Source organism: Enoplosus armatus, chromosome 14, assembly GCF_043641665.1.
Source record: "Enoplosus armatus isolate fEnoArm2 chromosome 14, fEnoArm2.hap1, whole genome shotgun sequence".
Lineage (NCBI taxonomy): Eukaryota > Metazoa > Chordata > Actinopteri > Centrarchiformes > Enoplosidae > Enoplosus > Enoplosus armatus.
The window spans coordinates 4,812,182-4,839,877 of NC_092193.1; the positions used below are offsets into that span (position 1 = coordinate 4,812,182).

Genomic DNA, 27,696 nt, shown 5'->3' on the forward strand with positions numbered 1-27,696 from the left:
CAGAAATTCCACTCCAGCGTGTCCGCTCATTCACACCGCTGGCTCTTTTTCTCACTGTGTCTGCCTCTGTCTTGCTCTCATGTCTGCGCGTCTTGTCTTGTCCTGTCCTCATATCAACCCATCTATATATAGCAGGTCTCTCCCCACACTCTGCCTGTCTGTGTTACTGGAAAAGTGAGGAGTGGGTGCTCCACTGAATACACAGCTTTGTCTAGGCGGGAGGAGAAAACGAGGCTGGGAGAGAGAAAGGGGGGAGGCCGGAGAGGAAGAAAGCGCCATTGACAGTCGGGCAAACACCAGTCAGGCCCTGTCCCCCTCTCTCTCCATTGTCTCCAAGTGCTAGACGTCAGCAAACGACAGGAATCTGGAGAGAGGGAGGACGGAGAGAAAAGAGAGAGCAAAGAGTCGGGGCTTTGTTTGGGCCGCTGGCCTCAGACCCGGTGAAAGTGCAGGGAGAGGAGAAAGAGGGGTGAGGGATGGGGATGGAGGAGAGAGCACTGGTCTGACCCCGCTGCAGGATCTCCCTTCATCCCCTCCTCCTTCACTGTAAACAGACAGAAACAGGCCGAGACAACCTCCCACCATTCCCCATGTAATATTTACATGTGAGCAGTGATCACATACAGAGCGATTACAGATGGTCATGATTCCCTGTCACACACCTCGCTCACGCCTACATGCCAAGCATTTATTAGCATTCCCTCTCAGCTCAATAACATCACAGTGAGGGTGTTAACTAACAGATTACATTCATCATGGTGTAATGCTGCACAGAGTTTGCAAATTCGCCCCAAGTTGCCTATTGTTTACCCAATTAATTCACCAGCTACTGTACGGCGCAGGTGCATCTCGCCTGCGTTTTTCTCCCACTTCAAAAGATAATGTGTGTAATTTGTTTCAATGAAGGACGAAATGAAGAGAAATGGCAGGAGGGGTGGGGGTGGGGGTGTGGAGAGGACGAATGGGCCGGGCCGGGGCGAGGGGTGTGGTTGGGTATAAACCACGGGACAGTGGGTTTCCTGTTGTTGTCCTGTTTTGAAGCCCTCTGTCCTGGCATCCTGCACCCCTCCACTCTCTTTCTTTCTTTCTCCTCCTTCCACTCACACTCCCTCCAGAGTGGGACTCTTCCTCGACAGACTCCTGTCAGGTCCTGCGGCATCAGTCTTTTGGGAGCTCCGTAGAAGCCAGAAACCATGCTGACGTTTTTGGCGCTGGCGTCGGTTGTCCTCCTGGGAATAGGTAAAAAGAAAGAATGAATCTTCTTTATTAAGTCTTATTTTGATGAGGTCTCAAAGAAGAAGTCCCACACTGAATTTCATCTGTGGAGAGTGAAGATGTAGAAATTATCTTTCCACTGATGTGGGGTTAAAGGTTAAATGAGGATATGATGAGGGCCTTTTCTGTGCTTTTTTTCTTCAGTGCTTACCTGAAGACTGATGGACTTGATGATAATAAAAAGGGCCAATAGGCTTAGCAGTGAATTAATTGATCTTCTGCTAAAATGTAATATCTCCATCTACACTGGCTTAATACTAAACCATAGCATTTCAATTAATAACTTAATATTTACCTATCGGTGTAATTAAAAAAAAGCCATTGGGACACGTGTGGAGGATATTGCTCATCCTCACGTGCATCATGGTCAATGGCCCATGCTTTATAGGAGGATCTGTGCTCCTCTTATAAAGCAGGTGTCTCTAAGCTTGCAATGTTAAAGAGCACTGATATGACTTTTAAACTGGCAGAGTTTTTGCTCTCTCTGTGTGCCACTCCTGTCAGATATCTGCAGTTTTTGTCAGAATTTTAATTAAAAATGTCAGGCGTGATTTCATTGACAAGCTGCGCAGAGGCAGGCTGCAGTAATGACGTTCGCTCAAGGATGCTCGCGGTGAAAGCTGTGAACTTTACTCTCCGGGTGTTAAAGGAGGCAGAAAGCTCCACAACACTAGGGGCATTAGTGTGACTGTAGCTATGAGAATACTGTGACTCGAGGTGGCCCATTCACACGTTTTACGTGAAACTGAGCAATACAAATATGATGTTGTTCCGGCTAATGTTAGAGTGGCAGCAGTGTGCAGCTCCCAGGGGCTTTGGTGGTTGTTTGTGATGCTGAGTGCGTTTTGAGGGAAACAAAATATTGATTTTGCAGCCAAAACCAAATTAACATCGATCATTAAAGCATAAACAGTGCACACGATTAAGCCAACATAATCCATATTAATGTAGAAAATGATGTTCCCCTTTGACTTTTAGAGACTAGCACCGATATTCCAGTAATAATCCGAGTGCATGTCTGAATCAATGGCGGATATGACACCACTAAATGTGCAGTTTAACGGTGTGTGTCTTGGTGCATATCTAATATCCAATCTATTTGCTTTACTGATCTCAAGGAGAAAACTAACCAACAGCAATATGAGTGATGCTTTGTACATTTGACTATCTCATGATTACAGCAGGGTGTGTTCAGGAATGTAGGGACTATTTAGATCAAAAGTATAACAAAACGAGGATATATCGATCAGTTTGTGTATATTCCACTCATTTAGATAACTATGCAGACATGGTGTTGTTTGTTCTCAAACTTGCTAATCAAGTCAACAACAATAAAAAAGCTTTTTGAGGTTACAATTCTAATGATTTTCTGCCATAAATGGCACTCAGACTGAATAATAAAGCCACTACTTAAGGCAATATTAAATATATTGAACCCCCAGAATATTTTTATCTTGTGGTGGTGTAGATGGGTGGGTCTATTTGTGAATTGACCATATCCACCTGCCTTGTGTCCCCCAGTGCCTGAGCAGTCCCAGGCCATAGTGATTTACACCGGCTGGGAGCGGCACGCCCTGGTGGGCTCCGACATCCGGCTGTCCTGTTCCTTCTTCTCCTGGCGCTGGACCTCGGAGGACGTCACCTTCTCCTGGACATACAGGCCTGATGGGTCCCGGGACAGCATCTCTGTAATATACAAATCCACACACACACACACACACACACACACACACAAACAACACAAACTATAGGCTACATATTGATAAGGTGTATTATCATCTGATCATATCATCATCCTGTAAAGAAAATGTGCTGTTGTGTCAAATTAACACAATCAAGCAACTTGTAAAGCAATCCGTAAATCTCTACAAAACTTCAGCATGAGTCACATCCCATTAAAGCTGCTCTCTCATGTCTTCATCGGCGTTGTGTTCAGTGGAAAAAGCTCTGATAACCAACTGTACACTGTCCAAACGGTAGCGACTAAGTAGTGGAGCATTTAGCAGCTAAAGAGACAGATATTTAGCATAAACCATTAAGGGGAAGTACACCAGAGGAGTATCCCCTCCCCTTTTCTCCTTCTTTTCATAAATGAAATTGTAATGTGTGTGTACTCCGTTTATGTCATTCAAGAAGCTACAAATAAGTATTTAAGAAAGAAATACAAAAACATCTTTTGTAGCGACATGTAGACTCGCCAACAATGGCTGCGTCTTCTGCCAAAAGAGTTTTTTGTTTTCACCATCTCCGCCCCCACCAGGCACGAAGAGGAGCAGAAATTTAGTGAGAGGAAGGGCTGGTGTACTGATGTCACTGATGGCATGATTTGTGGGTAGAGAAGTCCTTGAAACTATACATTTGATCAATTTGGGATCTCTTGCGAACTTGGTTTGTGCAGCTTTAATATGAGGGATCTCTGGATTTAAACATGACTGATCATTTTCGCTGCAGGATGGATAAATGCATGAATTCAGAGTAAGTTTTTAGAGCACTTTCACCGAACAGGATACTTGCGAATTTTCAAAAAGGAATCCTGGTTTAATCTGACAAATACAGGACTGTGTGAATATTTAAAATGTCATCACACACTCAGGTGCACTATTCAGGTATCAACTTAAAGAAGGAAACAACAAGCACAGAGAAACTTTCTCTCCTAATCTTCCCACTCCTCTTGCTGCCTCACCTGCCTCCTGCTCTTTAATTTCACTCTCCCTGCCCTTATCGTCCTGCCATCTCTCTAATCTCTCTATCTCCCCGTCCTGACTGCGCCTCCCTCTGTCCACCTCCCTTAATCTCCTCCTCCCCAGCCCTTCTTTGTCCCTCCCCTCCTCTCTCATTATCTCCTCCCCTCACCTCCTTCGCTTTCATCCGTCTCCTGCAGTGCCCTCACTTTGAAACTAGATTTCTCTGCTCTTTTTTTCCCCCCACTTATCTTCTGTCGCTCATTTCTCTACCCGCCTGGACAGATTTACAGTTTCATATGTCTATCAGTTTTCATGGTGCATTTGTCCTTTTAAAATGCCGTATTTGATTTCTGACATGTTGACCCTGTTCATATTATGTGAAAGGCTGTGTATAATTCATGGATGGCTCTCCTACAGGGTTTCACAGGCCTCAAACCTTCAGTTAGACGTGTGCTGCGAATCTAAATTAATCATTTACCAAAATATCAACCAAATTTGACCTTGACCTTGTGGAGTCTGGGGGCGTCAGCACTTACCCCAGTTGTACCCCTCTGCCCATTGAGGCTCAATTAGCTTTTGCTTTGGCTGTCATCTGCCATTGGGTTGAGTATCATTCAGAATTTGTCAATAGCAGTGCTAATAGTCCTGAGTTTTGGTGTAATACTAAAACAATATCTTTTTCAGTACCTCACTGATAGAAATATAATGGTAAACATGTTTTTCTACAAAACAAAAAAAAAAGGTTCAAAATACTTCTATGATGTCTAACCACAAGAACTTAAAACCTAAAATGATCTAAAATTGGTAAAATATTGACTTAAAGCTGCCCCAGTCAATATTTTATATTAACAATGGATCAAATTAGTGTATTTTGAAAGTTGTCCCTCTTAGCTAATTAATCATAAACTCCATTATCCCCTGACTCTGTAGTGTCCCTCAGCTCCAAGAAGCATTTTAGCTCCTTTCAGCTCATTGTTTTGGTTCACTGTCTGTGCTCTCGGCTGTTTCAGTGACGAAGTCCACCGTAAACTACCTTCCCAAGACCAAAAACCATTTGGCAGCTAAAAAGCCAGACATGTTCCCTCAGGTGTTGGGAGGGAGACCAACACAGAGCTAAAAGAGTCAATGTTGGACTTCGCCAGGTGGACAGAAATACAAATGAATGCCAATGTTGCCCTGCATCTTTGTCTAAATAAGCAACTGTTTGCTAACAAGTTTACCACGTCAACTTTATAGCGTGTTTAGATCTTGCTTCCACTGCCCCCAAGTGACCAAAAAAATCAGCTATTGCAGGTTTGATTCAGGAACTATCTGATCAAAGAACAAGTAGGATTACCGATATGACCAGATTTCATTTCAACTTTCGGAATTTGACAGGTTTCAATACTCAGTGCTACATTTCATTCAGTGCCAAAACAGGTATTGTGGTTTGTTACCCAGCTGTACTTGTTGGTGCAGACTAGACTCCTACATTTTTGTCATGACCCTGTACATGACAATGAAATTTGAATGCAACTTTAACCACTACAGGGCGCAACAACCTATGAGCCTCCATTAAAAAAAAAAAAAAGAAGCTACATTTACCTCAAATGCAAAACACATCAAATGCACGCAGTTAAATGCAGCAGTTGCTCTTGGGTAAATACATGTCATTATGGTGACACCACATGTATCAGCAGTACAATGTCCTCTCTGTCCTTCAGATCTTCCACTACACTGGTGGTGCCGCCTATGTCGACAACAAGGGCCCGTTCAGGGACCGGGTGGAGTTCGTGGGAAACCCGGGCCGCCGCGACGGCTCCATCCTGATCAAGAACCTGGACTTCAACGACAATGGCACCTTCACCTGCGACGCCAAGAACCCCCCTGACATAGTGGGCCGGCCCTCCAGCGTCCGCCTGCTGGTGTTTGAAAAGGGTGAGATGGGGGTTCCTCCGCAAAATCAAATTCCCCAGTATGTAAAGTCTAATGCCTGCATTGTCTTACATCTGTGTCTGCTCATTAGCTCATAACCCATATGGCACATTTTGGTGAATTTTTTTCGTCAGAAGCCAACTGTTCTCAATTGTTGTTATAATCATCCCAAAGTCTGACATTAATCTCAATTTGCGCTGTGCAACAGACTAAAGCGAGTACTGTGTTCAGACCAGTCGTCGCGCTGCCTCGTTTAGAATTCCTCGCACTTCCCGTTAAATGAAATCAATTACAATTTTATCTTTCTCTGTTTGAGATTGCTATCGCTGCCTCCCTTTCACTTCTTTCCTCACCGTCCTCCTTGCCTTCTCTTCCCATCTCTCTGTCCTTCCCCCTTTTCCATCGTCTTCCACCGTCTCATCCCTTCCCCCACCTTCTCCCTCCATGACTCTATCCCTGCTCTCACCTTTCTTCTACCTTATCTATCTCCTTCTCTGCCTCTGCTGCACTTGTATTCTTCATCTTTCACCTTTATTTTACCTTTGCTCTCCTTTTCTATTATTTCATCTCTCATTCCTTCCAGCTTTGTTCCTTGCTTTGCTCTCCTGTCCATTTCCTCCCTCCTATGACAACATCTTTTCTTCCCCCACTCACCGCTTTACTGTTTCTCTTTCCTCCTTTTTCTTCTGAACGCTCCAAACCTCTCTGTCATTTGCTTTCTACTGTTCCTCCTTTTCATCCTTCTCCTCTGCTCGATCTCCTGCCTCTAACACTCTTGTCTTTTTCCTCTCCTCCGTCCACAGTTCCCATCCAGGCTGGTGTGATCACAGGAGCCATCATCGGGGTGGTGCTGGGCTTGCTGGTGCTCATTGTGGTCATCTACTACCTGATGAGATTCCTGGTGGCGCGCCGCGTCTTCAGCCTCAGTGTCAGGTCAGTGACCGGCCTGTGGCCGGCGGCGCTCTGCCAGTGGGGTCTTTGCCAGGGACTGGAGCTGAGGCCAGAGCCCATCCCTGGCACCGACACCTGCGTGGCCAAGCTGGCATAGCGGCCGTGCCACGATTTGATTTGGTTGGGTGTGCGAGGTTTAGATTTGAAGTTAGTCAGCTGGAAAGAGACAGATAATGATCTATCATTTAGATTTAATCTAAAAACAGTACTGCGTAGGTCCAAAGCAAGATGATTAAAAGTGGTGAGGCGAAGGTTTCTGAGTGGATAATCCACTAGATCATGAAGTTGATGGATCCATCATCTTGCTTATACCTATCCAATCTTATAAGATCTTTACGCGTCTAGCACCTGGGGGCTGTGTTTGAGACAGGGCCAGTAGATTAAGTTGATGCTCTCTTTATGATGGCTGCCAGGCAATGCTGCCCTGTGACCACTGGAGGGAGAGATAGATTCGACATCCTGACATTGTCTTTTTTTTGTCCCCTCCAGCAAACATGGCAAGAAAAAGAAAGAGGGATCACAGCAGAGACAGGCAAGTTCCCTCCTCTCCTTCCTCCATCTCCCCTCTTCCTCCTCCTCTTCCTCTGCCTCTTGATCTCACACCCTCCATCACATGTACACACCCAGTTGACACCTCCAAAAGCAACAGCTTGGTTTGCTGTCATATTCAGGCGCTAAATTGTAAAATGACGTTCTTTTGGAGAGATTACAATAGCATTCAGTGTTTGAATATTTCTGAGGCTCAGGAAACGTGTCAGAAGGAATATTCATCTATTCTGTTGCAGTGCAGACGCACAAAACTACACATCCAACATGACAGTGCATAACCGCACAGTGTCATAATCGCATTCCCCCAACGCCAGCCCAAGCAGCTCCAATATGTCCGCACACTTAGCCGTCTCCTCCTCGGAGCAACATATCAACAACAAAATAACATGTCACTCAAACTCTTCCCGGCAAACACTAATAACAGTTTTCAAGCTGTTAAAATACTAGTGCCATCTCAGCGTTTGAGGTGCTTTAAAGCCCTTACTGTTCCTCCTCTCGCTCTCTCTCGTGGCCCTCACCCCTCCTTCAGCTGCCGCAGGGGGGCCAAACAGCACGGCGCAAGTAAACAGCCACGGGGCAAAAATCAAACCAGCGACTGTGAAATGGCTGAGGCCATGTTACGGCCCTAATGCTATTGCTGTATTGAATGGAGACTGTGATTTGCTCGCAGTGGGGAAATGGACGGGAGCTGCTGATTTCGCTCACTGGGAGTCAAATGAAAATCACTGGGCCTATTATGGTGTGGGCTGTTATCAGTGGTTTTACACCGCTGCGCCAAGGATTTGGGGTATTTTTTTTCCCCCTCTATTCCTCATGGGAGTGTGATACCCTCAAGTGGTGGATTAATCAGACATTTTGGTGGCTTGTATTCTTTTGTGAATACAAGCCACCAGGGCAAGTTCTGTTTGATTACTCCTTGGTAATGTGGGGGCTGGATGGTTGCGGGGGTGTATTGTAATCGACTGTACGCCTTGCATGCTGATAATGAAAAAAGGGAAGTCAAGGGATTTGAGTTCAAGGCGTTTTTCTAAATCAAAAAATCAGCTTTGAAATGAGAGACGATCAAAGGTGTTATTGAGACAGAGCGCCATTTAGCCGCAGGTGTAAGCTAATGTAAAGACGAGGCAGCAGCTGCGACTGCGGGCTTCCGCCGGCGGTAAGGAGTCCGCCATCTTGCCCATGTGGCTCAAACCTAGGGGGCGACACCAGCGAGGGCCAACCCTTCCCCCTACCACAAACAAGTGCGCTCATTCTCATCTCCCCGGAGCCGCTCTTCCTCCCTCTGTCTTCTTCTTTCCTTTCTACTGTCGTATGATTGTCAGGTTACTCTTGAGCTGCAGTCAGTTGCTCTCAAGTGCCTGCGGCGGGTGACAGTGCATATATGAATAAATAACTCGCCGCCAAAAGGACACTGAAATATTTGACAATGTTGTCATTTACAGTTACTCTCCTACAAGTCTTAGCTTGGAAGAAAAATATACAGCAAAAGCAGCTATTCCATCTGAGCTCACACTCCCTTATTTTTTTTATTCTTATTTATTTTTTGCTCCGAGCTGATTCCTCTCTTGAAGCTACGCCGCACACAGAGGACTCGTGGGATTTTATAGTGTGCTCATAAGTGGTTGTTTGATCAAATAGCCCTTATTAGGAGGCTCTGCTGACACAACACAATTCTGTATCAGCCTCACCATCTTCGTTATTCTGTTTGCTGGGCTTGCACTACAAATCTCCAAAAGGCTGTGGGTGAGGGAGTGAGTGAGACAGAGAGACAAAGGAACCCTGTGGTGTGTGCTACTCCCCATTAGGTGGAGTTGTGGGAGAGGAGTTTACCCCGCAGCCACACACATAAGAAAGCTCACAGGAATGAACACACATACTGTACTGGAATGATAATTGAGTGCACTCGGTATCGATCTGAGCTCTCACACACACACACACACACAACCCACCCATTCTTCTTTCCATTCCCCAATTGCCCCCCCCCCCACTCACTTCACTTCACTCCCTCCCTCGCTCCCTCATTCACATTCCTTTTATCCGGTCCCCTGTCTCCCTCTTCTCAGTCGCATCCTCCTCCTCCTCCTCTCCTTCCCCACCTCCCGCCTCTCCGTGCCTTTGACTTCCTCGCTGACCATGAGAAGCATCTATCTGTCTGTAATTCCCCCTCTCCTCTTCCTTTTTTTACTCCCCCTCTCGCTCTGTCGATCCTCCCTCACCTTCCTCCCCACCACCACGACCACCACCACGACCACCACCACCACCACCACCTCGCTCCCTTTCCAGTTTCTCTCCTCTCCCTCCTCAGGTCTTCTGGGTTCTGATCTGCTTCGGTTCTGGACAGAAAATCACTACCTCTCACTCTTCATCTACCTCTCAATTTCCCTCCTCACCTGTCACCGTCTCTCTTTAGTATGCAGCAGGGGACGCAGCCACTTACCTATCTGTCTACCTCCCCACCAGTCCCTCCTATTTTGCCACTGTACCCACATTTTCTTTGAAGTGTGTGCAGCCCCTGTAACAAGGGTGGCGCTGCATTCTGCCTAAGCAGGCTCAAGTGTGTTTACGAGGCAGCCCTGTCATTAGCGTGGGAGCTCTGCAATACAGTGCACCAAAAACAGCCTACTGTGGGATGCATAATGGTAAACAATACAATGATGTATGAGAGAATGTAAGTATGATCGAAGGGTAATGACACCGGCTGGGTTGCGTAGCTGCCCCGCCGAGCCGGATGGTAGCCAGCGAACGCCTCGATTGCTGTCTCATCAGATTGTGTGCTGCTATTGCACAGTGCATAACTAAAGATGATACATTTTCTAATGCAATCAGTGGGGTATTATTAGTCGAAGCTTTAGTGGGTAGAAGCAGCCTCTGGTGTGCTTTCCACCGTTGACTAACCTGATGTATCAGAGGTAGTATTTCTCAACCTCAGAACCAGCATGCTTACTATTCACTCTGACTGTCTTCTGTAACACTTTAAAACGGTGTACTGGCCTGTAGTTTAACCTGTGGCAGAGTGTTAAAAGTACACAGTATTGTGAAAGCTATTACATACCGTATGAGTGAGGTTTCATTAAGCCCCATCAGAGCATTATCGTGCACTTGTGATACTTTTCAATAGGTTAACTCACAGGTTAATGCACTTGCATACAGCTATTATAAAGTTAAGTGTTACCTTGACCTTATCTCCTTTCTGTCCGGTCCTTTGCTGATGGATTTGTTGTGCACAAGTGAAGTCGCACTTTACTTCCTTTTTCCACTCATTCCTCCTCTTCCTTCTTATAGATTTTTCCTTAGAGATGTTTTTAGACACTGCACAGACAATATACAGAATGAGTGGGAGTGAATGGGTGAATTATATAAGTTCTATTTAGATGAATATTTGAAGCTGATGTTGGCCTTTTTAAAAAATATCACAGTCAAGCAGGTCCATCTGCACCCACGGCTACAGCAAAACGGTCTGGAAGATCTATAACAAATAATTTAATCCCCTGTAAACTTTAATTATTCATTAAATAGCCAAATTACACGTTTTGTAAACAAATATTTCCTTTCCATGTAGTCACCCTCTCTAAATGTATAAGGCATTGTGTCTTGAAGTGCAGCTTGCCCTTAAACAGTTTAATTTTTCTCCTTGGAAAGAAGTTTTTAGTGTTACTCTAGAAGTCTAAATGTGAGACTCAGTATGCAGAGATGTGTTGATTTGCAGGACAATCAGCATTTATAGTAGGTATCTAGGTTAAAGTGCATTTGAAAGGGTTGTTGAAAGGTTAAATGTTTGGAACATATTTTATTGGCAACAGGATGAAGTGGTCCTGACAAGACGATGGATTTTCATAATTTATGCATTTAGACAATTTAAGCACAAAAGCACAAGAAGGAAAGAAACAAGACAAAACATCATTTGAATAACAAAATAAACTTTAAAGCAAGAACAAATATATTTCTAATATATGAAAAAGGCTAGATTTTAATCACTCAAATGAGGTCAGGTTATTGAGGGTTTTATATGTGGTGTTCAATGATCTTGGTTACATATAACCGTTGCTTCAACAACCTTCTAATGACTATATTTCATTGTGTTGCATGTCCTAACTATGCTGAAATATAGTCACTGGCATTATGTTTCAACAACAGTTGAAATGTAACCTAGACGTCACTCTTCAGTCAGGTTTTACTGGTTTTAATATATTTATCTAAGAATTGCAAAATTAATACTTACTGGGGAGACTGAGGGAAAACAACAGCGAGATGATGTTGATATCGCCAAGTATCTAAAATAGTGTGTGTGTGTGTGTGTGTGTGTGTGTGTGTGTGTGTGTGTGTCTGTGTGTCTGTGTGTGTGTGTGTGTGTGTGTGTGTGTGTGTGTGTGTGTGTGTGTGTGTGTGTGTGTTATTGATCAATTGTCTCTCAGTTGTCACAGGTGTATGGAGCCTGCCTGCCACTGTGTCCCATCCTAACGCATGGTTACCTGTTTTGTCACCCCCTTACAGCTCTGGACACCGCCCCCCCTCACTTGCTACCCCCTCCCCTAAAAGGACTGTCTCTCTACCTCCTCACCCCCATCTGTCTCTCTGTATGTCTGACTCTCACCTCTTCCTCCTACATGTGTTTTTCTCTCCTCTTCACACAGCTCCACCCGTCCTGCTAACCCCAACTCTCATCCTCTCATCTCTAACGCACCCATCTCACCCCTCCCTCCTTACCCTCTCTCTCTCTTTCTCCCTCACGCTCCTTTCCTCCTGAAGTGACTCTCCTCCCCTGTTCTCCCCCCGACCCCCTCTCCCTCCTCCCCCACAGGGCCCCGTTCCTCCCGCCGACCCCTCCAAGGTGAAGGCGGCCGCCTCGGAAAAGAAGAAGCAGGAGTCACGCAAGGATAAGAAATAGGATACGGGGAGGGGCTGGGGCGGGCTTGCCGGTCGGCTGCTCCAGCCCGTTCGCCAGGCGGTGGCGAAGGCTCAGCCCAAGCAACAGCAGCGAACCATAGTCAGAAAGACAGCGAAGGTGGGGGGCGGAGGGGAGGACGGCTCAGGACGGGTGCTGATGACCATCGAGCTGGAACTGACCCGCAAAAATGGGGAAGAGGGGCCCGGTGGTGAGGGTGGGATAAGGAGGCCCAAACCTCTCGGCCTCCTCTCCCAGCTCGCCAACCAGCTCACCTTCAAATAGTAGACCAACAGGGAGGCGGGGGAGGCCAAGGGGGGGAGGGAGCCGTCGAGGATAAGAGAGTGGGAAGCCGAACTGAGCAGACAGCAGGAGAGTTAAACCACAAACCTACTTTACACCCACCACAACGCCAACCTGAGTCCCTGAATAAATGAGTCAAATCATATCTTGCTCTTGTCACAGGCTGACGACTGTAGACGCAGCTATATGGGCCGAGATCTAAGATGTGGTGATAATCTCTTACACCAGCCGGCACCACGACTTCTTTTGTCAGGTCATAAGATATACCATTTGAGGCGAGACCCTAAGACGGCCGGGTTTGATAACAAAATCTAAAAAAACCTGCTCTCCGGGTTTTGCCTTTCTGGTTCCCTTCATTGTGATCCTATCCACCGAAAAAGCTTTCTCCAAGTGCGTCCGATACGCATCACGAATCCCAAGCTGCGGGGACAAGCCAATTTGCTTTTTTTTCGGAGGCGCCGTGTCAAACTCTAACTTTCTCCCCTCACACTGATCTTCATTCTTTTCCCTCTCCTATCCCATTTCTTCCTCTTTCACTGTGAATTTCCTGACTTTCTTGTTAATTCAAATTACAGAAGTGATTTATATGCTAACTGCTCTATCCTGTTTCTCTTCTTCTCTCTCTTCCTCTCCCTCTTTTCTTCCTTTTCTTTCTCCTATAGATAAAGGTCTGACTTCTCCATGACTGCCTCCACTCCTCTAGTCTGCTCCCTCCTTTTCTGCCCAGCCTGATGCAACCCCCATTATTTCCCATTATCTCTACTCTTTCAAGACAGCACTGGCTGTAAGAATAGTCCTACTATATCAGTGGCAACAGTGTCAAATAATTTTTACAACGTCTCATCGGAGACCCTATATGCACTCATTGGACAAACTGTAAAACTGTTTAAGGCCTAACTACGCACATAACATCCTTAAGAGGAGCCCGAAAGACATCCCTCTGTGTTTAGAGTCCCCTGAATCTTCCTCCTTAATGTTTACGACTCAATCACAGACACTGAGCGGAGCTGTGAGTGCACTCTGGACTTCAGATAGAGAAAAAGAGAGACAGAGAAGGAGAGGAGAGTGATAGTGGGAGAGAAATATGATTCCTGCTCTCAGCCGGCGTAGATAGAGGTTCAAGCCCTCGAGCTCGGGGTGATTCAATCCTCTCACATTTGAGCTAATGGAGGTTGTCGCCGTGTCCCTGCCCTGGCTAAAGGGGGCTATTTCTGGCCCTATAAGAGTGTACGGGCTTACTGTAACAGCTGCACATTTTTCAGCCGACAGGGGAGGGGGGGAGAAAGAGAAAGAGGTGAGCAGGGTGGGCAGGGGGGGGGGCCTGCTGTGCTGCTTGTGCCTGAGTGCATGAGGCTGTCCGCTGTTGACTCGAAGGCCGGCGACTGACGACCTGGAATGACGTCACGGCCCCCGAGGGCTGGCGGACGTCTGACAAAAGGGCTTACCAGGAAGAGGTGCAGCTTCCGTGCTCTCAGAGTTATTTTAGGTCCAGCTAATCCGCCTGCGTGTTTCTCCTCGCCAACCCAGGGCTAATTATTTTAGCACGTGCTGGTAACGAGATATCTCTCTCTACATCTTCCTCCCTCCCTCCCTGCCTCCTCTGCTGTCTTCACTCCTTTGTTTTTCACTCTTCATCTTTGCTCCCATCTTGGGATTCATCTCCTCCCTCCGAACCCCTGTTTCGTTCCCTCTGTCCTTACGTCTTTGGCTTCCTTTATCTCTTCCTCTTCCTGTCGTCTGACTCTGCACTGTATTATTCCCCCACAGAAAAGGCCTATACACAATCCACTCCACTCTTTAAGCCTCTCCTTATCTGAATGCCAGGCCTACAGCTCAATGCTCTGCTCCTCTTTTCCTCTCTTCTGTCCTTCCTCCTCCTCCTCGTCCTTCTTCCTCTCTTTTTCAAACTCGGTGACGGACATCTCCCTCCCCTCCCTCGGTCTTGCCCAATGATCGACGAACGCCCTCTCACTTGCCCTTCAAAATGCCACCTCCCCCAAAGGCATGTCCCCTGCCAGCCCGCCTTCCCTCTTTCCTCCGACCCTTTACTGTCTCATTTCTGCTGGTTCGAATGCCAAAATGCTCTCCTCTGCCCCCTACTGGCAAAGGAAGGAAACCCATGGGCAGAAATCCGCCTTTAGTTCTCACTGAAGACGCCAAACAGAAACTTATAATCTAGCTAGCTCTTTCCCGTCGCAAATACGACGCGTGTTTTATGTATATGTGTGTCTAGTTGAGAGTGTTAAAAATGAGATTTGATATAAAGCAAAAAAACAACAGTATGTCACCTTAAGTAAAGCAAATAATGTATTCTGAGACATTTTTTACATGTGTACACATGTAAGAATATGTTTATCGAGGCAGGGAAGAAATGTAATTGTATTCGATGGAATATGTCATTATATTTCTGACCTTGTGTGTTATTGAAGGTACTGTGTGGCTGTCTCTTTGGTGCACGTTTTTATTCCGAGATGAAGGGAAATCGAGGTTGTCGTGCGGCGTCGGAGAGAAGATGAGGGGTGGATAAGGGTTCGGTTAGCCTCAGATTCAGCGATGTGGCTGGGGAGAAAAAAAAAAAAGGGGAGGAAGGTGCTTGCTGTGGGAGAAAGCTTTGGAGGAAGAGACTTATCTGGCGTGTTAAGCCAAGCCAAAAATCCATATGTATCACTACAGATAGAGCCTGCTCTTCCCCCAGAGCTTTCTTTTAAAGGTGCTCCTTCCCCAACCCTGAGCCAAAGATGGATTGCGATCTGCGTGCTTGATATGCAGGGTGGATAGTGTAGACTTGAATGTTCCTTTAAAATTCATAACGGGAATGGAGGTGCTAAAATCCACATCTTTATAACTGGAGATCTGTTTCACTAGTCGCTGTTTAACTATCCAGTCAAATGGATTAGTTAGAATGTTTTCTTCTTTTTCAGCAAAGCCACACAGACACCTGACATAAGACAAACAGCATTAAAATGCCTTTTAAAAAGTGTTTTGTATGTATTATGAACTGTATTAGTCATAGTTGCACAATAACCTTCCTTTATTTGAAATGACTGGAGCTTCTTAATTTTTTTTACATTTATTTTAATGCTTGTGATAATTCCAGAGCACTAACACCTTTTGATGACTCTGTATAATATGTTGTAAAGAGAACGTAAATAAATATTAAAGCCCCAAGCGCAGCTGTTGTCAACCGAAGACAAAGTAAACCCAGCTGAAAATGTCTACAGACTTCTTTCTTTCAGTTCCAAGCATTGTGTAAATCCGTCACGAATGTCTCTGCCAAGACATACTTTCATGAAATCTTCAAAAGAAGGAAGTCCTTCCAAAATGAGATATCCACCATTTGAAATATTTGAATACTCAGCTGGCATAATGGTGAAACTCGTGATAGAATAGCCCTAACCTTTTTAGCTATCTAAGGACATTTGCATGCACAGAAATAAAAACATTTTAGAGGCCGTAATCTGTAAATGGTGAACAATGACTGCCAGGTTTTTTTCTTTTAAATACAAAAGGAATTTGGTTTTGGAATTAAACTTTGAAACTTCTGCTTCCTGGCAGCAGGTGAGGACAAAAATGTTTTCACCTTATCATGCCCTTTGTTACCCAAACACCTAAAAGTAATGATGATGAACTGAAAATAAATGCTTTGTGACCATTTACAACCTTTTCACATTTTGCAGAGTGACAAAATGAGGTATAATTTCCAGAAAAGCTTAATTTTTCCTGATCTAGCTTTCAGACAGGGTTCAGTGAGCATACATAACCTTTTCAGAAATGCTCTGGTTCATAATCAAACAGTAACACACACACACACACACAGTGCAACCACAGTCTTTAACTGATGCCCACTGACCTGCTCAGCAACAGCATCTGAATGGCTGTCTGAGGGGGTGATGGCGTGCGTGGCTGTCTGTCACTGTCTGTCACTGTCTGTTTTGATGCTACCGCTTGGAGTCACCAAATTCAGAAATGTTCAAATCCTACACATAGGGGCTTTAAACTTCCTTATGTGGGAGGTAAACATATTTGTTTTCTTGCTGAGAGTTAGATGAGAGGATTGATACCACTCTCATGTATGTATGTTAAGTATAAAGCTAGCTACCAGGAGACTATTAGCTTAGCATGACGACTCACTCTTTTCAAAGTTCAAAAATATGCCCAGCAACACCTCTAAAGCTCACTAATTAACATGTTCACAGAAATGTAAGAATGGTAATTGGTGCTTTTAGAGGGAGTTATGTTGTGTGACTTTTTTTTAAATACTTTTAACAAGCTTTACAGGTGCTGAAAGGCATATTTTTCAAGTTTGGACAGAGCCAGTCTAGCTGTCTCCCTCTGCATCCAGTCTTTAATGCTAAGCTAGGCTAAGCTAATTTCCTCCCGGCCCTAGCTCCATACTTAACGCATAGACATGAGTGATATTGATCTTCTTCTCATCTTGTCAAGTCTCATCAAGTCTTGACAAGAAATCGAAGAAGCACATTTCACAAAATGTTGAACTATTCTTCCAAATGATTCTGTTTGTAATGTTTTTTTTTTTTTATGTAGAAAAATGAAGCAAACCAGGTGCAGTCTGTATTGCTTTCAGGCTTTTCATCTTAGTGTCCTTGTGACGGATCGCCATCTGTCTGTCCACCACCGGATTGATAATAAGACATTTAAGGCGAGGCTACTGGTATGTAACTTTTGCTCAGTGGCTTCTACAAGTTGCAGTTAGGTACAGGATGAAGACACACTGCATTTTACAAGAATATGTAAGTTAAAGGCAAGAATATATTATCAGTCTTATCTCTTGACCCATTCAGGTTTAAAGTGACCTATTTGATCACTTCTCTGGCTTTTTTTATTGCTAAAATTAAAATGTGTACATTGATATCTCTGAAATAAGAAACTTTATTCATACAGAGTTTACAGTGTTTCTTTTACCGAAGACATATGCTAAAGTCTAGTGATAAGTACAGCCAAACAAGCAAACAAACATACCCTTGAAAAACCCATTTCATTGGGAAATGGAAGAAACCTTGAAAAGGAGCACACTACAGGGCCTCATAAATACATCAAAGTGCACAGCTCATACAGGACTAGAAGCACTGCAATGTAGAAAGAGTCCAAAATCAACTCTAAAAGTAACTGGCAACTAGTAAGAAGACATTTGGTGCTGAGCTGCCACAGGATCATTCGCTGCATCTGTTGCGTGGGCGCAGTGGAGATGACCCGCCTTATGGTCTAAATATGTTGGACTTTAAGCTAACGGCGGCGTTGTACTGGCTACGAGTCAATTTGGATTCAAGCGGAAGACAAACTTTAAAATAATGTTAACAGTTCATCTTTGAGGATCAATTAACAAATGATTAAACAGTTTCTCGCAGGATTTATTTGCAGAAGAGACCTGAGGATTCAGTCTGTGCTCGGAATCCAAACGGCTGAATACTCTGCGTCTGCTTCGTTATTACTCTTGAGGGCCAATATTGGTCCCTCATTATCACGTTTGTTATAAATACTGCATGTTATGTAGAGTGCAAGGTTTCATTTGTTGTGTTGACAGCAGTGATTGATGGGTTGTTGTTCTCCATGGAACCATGTGTGTGTGTTGTGAGGGGGGGGGCGGCATATTGAGCAGGTGCAGGTACACATTCAGAAACCCCCTCTGTGTGTGAGTGTGTGTTTGGAGGTGGTGGTGCTGGAGGAGGGGGGCCTGGGTGCAGCGAAAGCCTGGGATAGGAGTGGAGTAGTGGGGGGGGTTAAATGTCTCAGGTTACCCTGACAGGAGGGAGCAAGAAGAGAGGGAACGGGATGTTTGGTGTGGGGGTGCCAGGCCCAAAAAAAGCCACCAGTGTCTTCCACAAGGGGTGGGGGCTGGAGGTCTCAGCTGTGGCGGGGCCCCTGAGCGCTGTCCTTCACATTATAACCTGCCGACATCTGAACGTCCAGCATGGGCAAAGGGGTAAGTTCTCTATATTCTTAAAAAAAACAAAAACCTACAGAAATTGTTCTTCTTACCTCCATGTATTTTTGTTATTACACTCGAGCCCTTCTTGTCGTAACTGAGTGGATGAACATGACTCTGGCATGCTGCATTCCTACTGTAGCTTATGTACAACAGCAGCATATGGCGTGGACATGCATCATGGAAAAACCCTGAGCTTACTAAACGCGTCTGCAGGGCTTGATGCCTCCGAGCATCAGAGAGCTCCTTCTTCTTTTAAGACGGTGACGTCTCAGGATGACGGCTTTTCTCCTCAATAAGTTTTGTTTCAGGGCTCGCTGTTTACTCGGGTAATTATGTAATTTTGTTTTTATTCTCTCCATCAGGCCCATTCCATTTAGCTTTATGGGAGGACAGGCTGGTAATCTTCCACACACACAGTGGGGGGAAATTGCTATGCCAGACACATTTCAGGCACTCCATCGGCTCTGCGCTCCCTCTTTGGCTCCTTTTGATTACTTTTTCACTGTGTCACTTGCTCACACTCTCCCCTCGTTCTCTCTGTGTATCCCTCCTTCACTGACATGCACACGTGCTGCTAAGAGGAGACTGACAGCAGCAGATGATTTCCATGATGCACCATTCTTCCAACTGTTCATGACACACTCTCTCTCTCTCTCTCTCTCTCTCTCTCTCTCTCTCTCTCTCTCTCTCTCTCTCTCTCTCTCTCTCGCACAAATGAGGAACTCGCACTATGACAAAAAAAAAAAAAATTCTCCTCCACATTCAGTGAATGGTTTGCCAGTAGTGCCAGGAGATTGACACAAACCAGCGTACACAAAGTCCATTGTGCTCACACTGATGTTGTAATACGTGGCTATGAATGTAAATGGCCGGGCACAATGTGGCTACAAGCATTGGACTTTTCCCACTTACTTCCTGTGGAGGTTTGGGATGATAACCTACAGGCCTGATGTGTGTGGTAATCTCTCTCTCTCTCTTTCACCTAACCCCCCCCACCCCACAGTGTGGTGCCGAGAATGGAGGGAAGAGGAAGAAGAAGGACAGGGACCTGGATGAGCTGAAGAAGGAGGTGTCCTTGGTAAGAAAAACAAGCTGTCACTGCTCCAACCCACACTCACACTGCACAGTGATTGATTCCTTTGCTGCTGCTCCCAAACGATCCCCAAATAGCGTTACACCAAAGACACCAGGTTATTTAACAAGGCTATAAATGAAAACAGTGGCCCGTAAACAAAATGGCAATCCAACCTGCTTAGTGTAGTCAGTTGTAGATGAGTTCGAAGCCAGCCTGTCCTCTCCTATCTGTTCTACCACCCTCTGGCTGCTCTTCTTTGTACTCACAAAGATACTGAATAATTTGTGGGCCACCAACAGTGTAGTGCAGAGTTTTTGTCTTGTGCAGAGCTGTAGCTCTTTGAGGCGCTGTCAAAACGCAGCCAAGCGATGCCCATGAAAACTGGGGTAAGTTTTGCTGCACACAGTATCTCTGATAAAGCAGCTCTTGTCAATTATCAAATTGGCCCGTGACTGATTAAAGAAAAGAATTCCTTGGATGCTGTCAACACTTAGGAGTGGTTTTGTGATCAAGTGTTGTATTTTACTTTCATCAGCGCGCCTCGTGTACTTCTTTAGTTAGTGATTTCCTACATTTTTGTCCCAGAAATCCTATAAACAACCACCAGACAATGGTTGATCAATATTGGGTGAAGGGGCATATAAATAAAGCCTAACTAGCAAACAGTTTTGTGAACACTGGGGCATTTCATTGAGTCACTTGCAACTATATTTCACTGTGTTCCTCTGAGGCTACTGTTGGTCAAGAAATTGGTGGATTTCTCCGTCTTATTGTTGAGTGAAAAAAGTAGCCCTTCATTCTGTGGGACTGAATTTTTTGTTGCTGCCGCACCAGTCTCCTCTTTAGATACAGCTGGAATATCTCGAGGTGGCATTATTATTAACATAGAAACACAACATACATTATGCTCTTTTTTCAGCAAACCTACAGTTTTCAATGGGTCACATTTTCACTGCTGGTGAACAGACGGTTTGCTGAGCTCCAGTTCAGCACTACTTGGAGATGCAGGGGGAGTGGAGATCACTCTTTGACCTCTTTGATCTGTCATGAGGAATGAATCATATATATAAAGCCCCTGAATCCACATCAGATAGAGAGAATAAAGTATTTTACTCAGTAAGTTGGAGGTGTGCAATGCATCAGAGCTATGCCCTCACGATCTAGTTGACCATTACCCTGGTCAGTTATTAAACTTCCCTTTACAGCTGCAGCCCTACTGCTTCCCTTGTGATATATATATATATATATATATATATACAAAATAAAATAAAATTGCCTTGCTTCAGTTCACATAGTAAAACGGTGAATGTATTGTAAAATAACGTGCTGTTTCCCATTCATGATACGTGAAAGACAAATTCCCTTTAAAATTATTTTACATGGCAATTAAAATTACTCTGATTCTGTTTACTGTTTCTTATCCATTGAAGCTCAAATGAAGAACATTTTATCCCTGCAGGACGACCACAAAATAACTCTGGATGATCTAGGAAAACGCTATGGAGTGGACCTCATGCGGGTAACGTCACACAAACACAAGCGCACTCATTTACACATGCACACTTGCAACACACAAACACACAACAAAGAGCTGTTGTCATATCTCCTGCTGATATGTAATCTGCTTGCCTGTACTGAAAAGCAACATCCAAGCAGAGACCAAGCATTACTTTGGTCAAGTTAGATCCAGCGCAGCGTCCCCAGCTCACCTTGAGCCTCATTCATCTTTAATCCCTAAATCACACACACACGCACGCACAAACACACACAGACACACTTTGACGCAACAACTCCTACATTCCCATACACAGGCAGATACAAACACATCACAAAAGTCTTTAAGCTGTAAACACATTTGCTGCTTACTTTAAGTTTGACATTGCAGGTGTAGCTAAACTGATTTTTATCTTTTTAAGATTAGTGTTTAAAAAAAAAAAAAAATAGAAGCCAAGGTGCTCCAAAAATATCACAAGCTGTAAAAATATCACAAACCTGCTGAAGCTTGAAAGAGAGCTATTTTTCCCCCCATATAATTAAATTATAGTATTTCAGGTATTTGCATGGATTTTCTGTAAATTAGACCTTGACACTATTGGGCATAAAATCAGGAAAAAAAATGTTCAATACAGTTGCATTCAACAGTTTTATGGCATAAAACTGTAGATGAGGAGAGTCACCCAGTTTATTATATTTGTGGTGTTAAATAGGCCAGGCAGGAATACTTGATGTTCTGCAACTGTAGCAGTAAAATTGCTTTTTAAGCCGCGGTGAAAATGGGGCCGTTGTGTTGTAATAAGATTCCCGGCGCATGCAGAAAGACATTCATTCCTAAAAATTGCTCTCCCTCAGGGCCTGACCAACGCCAGAGCTGTGGAGATTCTGGCCAGGGACGGTCCAAACGCCTTGACCCCTCCCCCGACTACCCCGGAGTGGGTCAAGTTCTGCCGTCAGCTGTTCGGCGGCTTCTCCATCCTGCTCTGGATCGGTGCCATCCTCTGCTTCCTGGCCTACAGCATCCAGGTGGCCACAGAGGACGAAGTGCCCAATGACAATGTGAGAAACTGCTTGTAAAACATGCACGCATATGTACAAGCACACACCTTACATATTAATCACACACAGGGAGAGATGCAGTTATAATACAGGTAGAGTCGACACAAATAAAGGGGCATATGCATGCAAACACATACTCCACCAGCATGTTTGCACCTATAGATTTATTATTACATATATAGATTCATACGTTGGCAGACAAAATATACACACATTGTACGGACTTCCTACAGAAGTGGTAAAATGTTGCCTGTAGTTTGGTACAGTGTCACGATATTAATAATAATAATAAATAACATCAAAATATACATAAATGTGTAAAAGTCACATCTGAAATGATCGAGTCAGTATTTAAACGCAATGTTCTGCATTACGTCAAACAAAACGAATCCTTTTTCCTTCGTTTTATTGCGGTTTTTCAAGTCACAGTCAGTTCCAGAGTTGTAAGTTACGCAGAGGGAAGTCCAACCAAGAGCGGCCCACGTCTATGACTGGTCGGCATGTATTGATTAATCTCTTGATATTGTCATTCAGGGTGTTCCACTGAAGCAGCATCTCTAGAAAGCCAACGTTTTAGGATCTTTCTTGCGATGTATAACAATATTCCACTTAGTTTCTTGAACTGTCCACCTCAGATGCTAATTTACAATGAAGGAGTGAAAGCTGTCCATATCATACCATATCCGATCAAGGTGACGGCTTCATCTTCCACGTCTGTATCCTTGTACATTTCCAGAACGTACCTGCACTCGTACCAATTTCTGAATGGCATTTAATACATTGGAAAGAGTTAAAGCCCAGCTTGCCTCTCAATAAAGGTGTTAAAGCAGGCTGTGTAATATTGACCTGGGCTGTGCAAGAAAAGATAAATAAGTAAATCAAATCTCAAATGACTCGTTTGGTTCCAGTTATAACTTTTGTGGAGTCGTTAATTTGGTCAACAGACTTTTGTCAAATGATAACTCAATATGATCAATATGACTCAATATGATAACTCAATATGATCAATATGACTCAATATGATAACTCAGTGACCATCTGTCACTAAGACAATATCATAATTCCACAGAAGATCAAGAAACAGTAATATCAAATTATTTCAAAGCCCTGCACATATAAATATACACACATTTTGCAGACACACTTACTAAACATATGTGTTTATCCTAATTTAAACCAAATCCTGAATCTCATCTTCACCTTAAACCAGAGGTAAGTGTCAAAATACTTCATTTTGGTAGATTGTCCTTTGATTTGACCTTTACTTAACCAGGGTGGCCTCTTGAGACCTAAATCTCTTTTCCGACAGTCCTGGCCAAAATGGCAACACAGTTAGGTCACATGAGCCAACACAGAGCCAACATTCACCAAAGGAAAGAGCGTAAAGAAAAAGGAGGAAAACTTAAGGGCATTAAAATGAAAAAGGAGGGAAAAAACACACATTTTAAAACAGATTGAAACACACCAGGGTTTGGTCCTCATATGTATAGAATTACAACCACAGCCCCCCTCATCAGAGAGTGTGACGTAAAAAACAACCGCTGACACTGGCATCATTCCTGGCATCAGTACAGATAAATACTCAGACCAACCGCTGATCAAATGGAGCCAAGCAGCCATCCATACTGCACTTTATGTCTCTGAGTCATTATGCAATCATCGTTCAGCGCTCTCCAAACCCCAGACAGCATTAAACCCTTGCATAATATACAGTAACATACAGTTAGATAGACACACGCACATGCACACACGTGATAACTTTAATCTCCCCATGATTTAATCTCTACATTCAGTACTGAGCATGTACAGCTGGATGCTCTGGTGAGCTACTTCAAAGCCCCGACTGCCTGCAGCTTTGGCACTTTGAGCCTTTACATAATGTACAAGCAGTTATTTAAGATGAAAAGCCGCCCTAACAGAACTTTACACATTGCTGTTGTCGGATTAAAACTTAATTTTCATTATTTCGATGTATTTATTGAACTGAAAGGTTGCGTTGTCTTCTTCCGTTTGAGAAAGTATTTTAGCATCCCCAGGCTTCTGAAAGTGCTGCTGAACTGAAATTTACATTTGCAATCTGGAAATTAAGCTATTATTCTTTCAATCCTTTAAATTTCCACTTTAAGTAGATTGAAATGTGTCACCTGCCTGGACGGATGTTGCTCCTGCAATTCTGTTCAGCTGGAGAAGAAGAACAAGAGGCTAAAGAGCTGAGCTTAAATCTGCAAAACCAGCGTGTAGACAAAACCAGGAGCTGCAAACTGAACACTGAATTGGAGGCAAATGTTGTGAACACTGGAAAGTGATTTTCTGAGGATACAGTTGTATTTCCTGGTTCAGAAGCGTTTGCACTGCTATGGTAACAAAAAAAAAAGAAAAGAAAAAAGGCGTTGAAGCATAAAATAGCAAAACATCCTGTTGTTGCTGTCAAATGAAAGCAGCACCTTCCAAACATGAAACTTTTCAGGGTTTAGGAATTCTATTTTCGAGGAGTCCAGGACATACAGTACACCAGCTGGCAGATGCTTTCATCCAAAGTGCCTGGCTGTCTTGTTTGCATCAGTGAGAACTGATGAACAGCTTTTTCACTGGTAAAACTGAAATGAAATACACCAGAATAAATGTTCCTCGCTTTCACACAAGCATGAGTCTACAGTACAAAGCCAGGCTCCAGTTCAGAAAGTGTCTCTTGGTGGCCTGACAGATCAGAGTCTCAGTTCTCGGTTCTCTGGGTTTGGGAGACAGATGTTCACTTGGACCAACATTGAATGAACCATCCAAGATGACAGGAATAGTACACGAAAATTCAGCTCTAGGACGGCTTTTCCTTTTAAATCTTCCACTAAGACTGAGGGCTTCACCAGGTTTTCTTGCTCTGAACTCTTCTCTTGCGCTCTGCATTTAAGGTTTTGCTGTTTTAAAACGTTTCAGGTTCATAAATCCCCTTTTCCTACATTTAAACATGCCTTACATGGGCCAAACTAAGCCCCCTCACCCCCGCGGTTTTGGTTTGCCCCCATTTCAGCTGTATCTGGGCGTGGTGTTGTCAGCCGTGGTCATCGTCACCGGTTGTTTCTCCTACTTCCAAGAGGCCAAGAGCTCCCGAATCATGGACTCCTTCAAGAAAATGGTGCCACAGGTAAGTTGATGCATTTGGTGTTTGGTGTAGTCTCAGAGCTTTCTGAATCAATAAGCTGTCCCTCAAGTAGGGCTTACACACTCACTTGAGTGGAAACCTAATAAGCTTGCACAAAGGAAGAATAAATGTTTGAGCCAACTTTGGATTGTGAGCGTGTTTGCATAAAAACTCCCCTCGCATTATCCACCTCTAGCACTTCGATTGCCTAATTCTTTAATCTATTTAGACTCTTTTCACTCCATCCTTGTCTCCTTTTCTCCCTACCTGTCTTTTCTCCCCCCTTTTCCTTTTCCTCTTTATCTCTCCCGTTCACATACCTCTACACCCTCTGGCTCCGCTACTCTTTTTTTTATCTCTCTTCTCTCTTCTTCCTCTGACTAAATCCTCTCTCTGTTCCCAAACTCTCCCTCTCTCTTCCTCACGCTCCCTTCTCGTCTCTCTCTTCTTTTTTTCCCCCCCATGCCAGCAAGCGTTGGTGATCCGGGAGGGGGAGAAGATGCAGATCAATGCTGAGCTTGTGGTGCAGGGAGATCTGGTGGAGATCAAAGGGGGAGACCGCATCCCAGCTGACCTTCGAGTGATCTCCTCCAGCGGATGCAAGGTAGGGGAGGGGTGCTGGGCTCGGCCCTGGGGAGGGTCCCCAGAGGGAGGTCTCAATGGGATTACAGTAGCACAACTTGCTACTTACTTTTTATATTCCACTTTCTTTCTTTCTTTCTTTCTTTTATAAATTATTGTTTATCATGTTCACCCAAGTTAGTTTTGCATTTTGTTCAAGTTATTACAATTCATAAATGTTTGCCACAAATTTCCTGTTAATCCATCCAACAGTTGTCAAGACATTTCACAAAACTGTCAACCTGCTAGTGGCACTGCAGGGATGGTCAGGGGATCACCAAAGCAAAGCCATTAGAAAATGCATTCTCTGGGAACCATGAATGTATGAAATGTTGTGTCAATCCATCCTGTAGATTTGGGGATATTTCACTGGATTAGGTAAAATTTATTAAAGTGGATGAATTATCTGGAGTCTTTGGATATCGTTGCCAAACTTCAGTTATTTCATATTTAAACATTCAGGTTACTTTTTCAGCATCTCGATTCATGTAAAGGGTCCATTTTTTTCCAGTTTCTGTCAGAAACATTTTCTTGGACTCTCAAAAGGGGAGGTGAGAGTTTCCATCAAGTATTTTTCCTGAATGGTATCAAGCCATTGCTCTTTCTTTGAAGGATCGGTGTTATAAGAAAAGTTCTTGTCAAGCTTTTTTTTGCTGCCAACAAGCAATATTTTAGTCAGGTATACACACATTACACAGACTGCAGAGCTGTTGTTTGTGTAGCATATCCCATAGTGATCACTTTAATCTCACATATTCATATATCCACATATTCACCCAAGATAATGTTTGATTGGTTATTTGTCTGTTTTTGATTTGGGGTTTATTGAAAAACTGAGTTAGCTTGTTGAGACTGAATTCTCTTCATCCTCATGAGTTAGTGACAGGACATGTGTACTTTCTGTGTATTTACTGTTGCTGTTGGGTGAACATTTCTCAAATTTTTTTTATCTTGACCAGCACTCATGTTTGAGTTTGTCTTGCTGGCTTTTGGAGCAGTGTAATGAGACGGTGGTGATCAGCAGTATATAAGACCAGAAGACAGTTTTGACATGACAGGAGCGTTACATCACTGCACTAGTCGCCTTCTAAGTGTTGCTTCTTTCATTTCCGCCCTGTCGGTCTCACCTCCTCACTCTCTCCTGTGTCTGTCCCTCAGTCTCACAGGGTAACACTAACTCTCTCTTCCTTTCTGTCTGTCCCCGTGAAGGTGGACAACTCCTCTCTGACGGGAGAATCCGAGCCTCAGACTCGCTCTCCAGAGTTCACGCACGACAATCCTCTGGAGACCCGCAACATCAGTTTCTTTTCCACCAACTGTGTCGAGGGTCAGTAGGCCACATCTGGCCAAGATTGTCTCTTATCGCCTCTTTTTTTTTAAGCCATCTGGAGATCAACGTAGTTTTGCTTTAGTGCACGCTTCATCAGAACAGCCATCCCTCCATCCTACAGTACAGTGTGTAGTTATTGAATTTCAAACGCATCAAGATTATTAATGAGTGTTTCCATTTGAGATTCAACCGATGGGGATTTTAGTTGCTATCAATCATCAAACAGTGATGCAGTAAGCATTTCAATAGGATTTTCATATTAGAATCTGCCACTTCATCAATATTTGCATCTAAATTCTAATGTAGGTTTTATATGAAGTGAACAGTTCGTCCCCTAAGTACAATACATTGATTCTAGAAAAAAAGACACTCATTTTAAGTCTAATATATTTGGAGGATCCAGTCAACCAATGTGCCCCATTGTTTTGGAATTGTTGTGGTTAAAACTTTATGAGAACTTTAAGGACTTCTTGTCT

At 44.0% G+C, this 27,696-nt stretch overlaps 2 protein-coding genes across 4 annotated transcripts in view; both read left to right on the forward strand.

Annotated features, from left to right (window-relative positions):
• The first annotated feature begins 1,095 nt into the window (after positions 1 to 1,095).
• On the forward strand, positions 1,096 to 12,258 carry mpz (myelin protein zero). Its single transcript, XM_070919482.1, has 6 exons — positions 1,096 to 1,239; positions 2,797 to 2,963; positions 5,663 to 5,876; positions 6,677 to 6,806; positions 7,314 to 7,356; positions 12,172 to 12,258. The coding sequence occupies exons 1-6, from the start codon at positions 1,194 to 1,196 to the stop codon at positions 12,256 to 12,258; spliced, it is 687 nt and encodes a 228-aa protein (XP_070775583.1). The 5' UTR covers positions 1,096 to 1,193.
• A 2,380-nt stretch (positions 12,259 to 14,638) lies between these two features.
• Positions 14,639 to 27,696, forward strand: part of atp1a2a (ATPase Na+/K+ transporting subunit alpha 2a) — a 36,217-nt gene continuing 23,159 nt past the window's right edge. The window contains exons 1-7 of one of the 3 annotated variants that reach the window (XM_070918280.1): positions 14,639 to 15,147; positions 19,533 to 19,583; positions 21,040 to 21,099; positions 21,930 to 22,133; positions 25,159 to 25,272; positions 25,739 to 25,873; positions 27,100 to 27,217. In XM_070918280.1, the coding sequence (XP_070774381.1) occupies positions 15,112 to 15,147; positions 19,533 to 19,583; positions 21,040 to 21,099; positions 21,930 to 22,133; positions 25,159 to 25,272; positions 25,739 to 25,873; positions 27,100 to 27,217 (718 nt within the window). In that variant the 5' untranslated portion in view covers positions 14,639 to 15,111. Of the gene's footprint in view, positions 15,148 to 18,487; positions 18,500 to 19,508; positions 19,584 to 21,039; positions 21,100 to 21,929; positions 22,134 to 25,158; positions 25,273 to 25,738; positions 25,874 to 27,099; positions 27,218 to 27,696 lie in introns of those variants that run through there. The other 2 variants (XM_070918281.1, XM_070918279.1) reach the window with 2 other exon arrangements.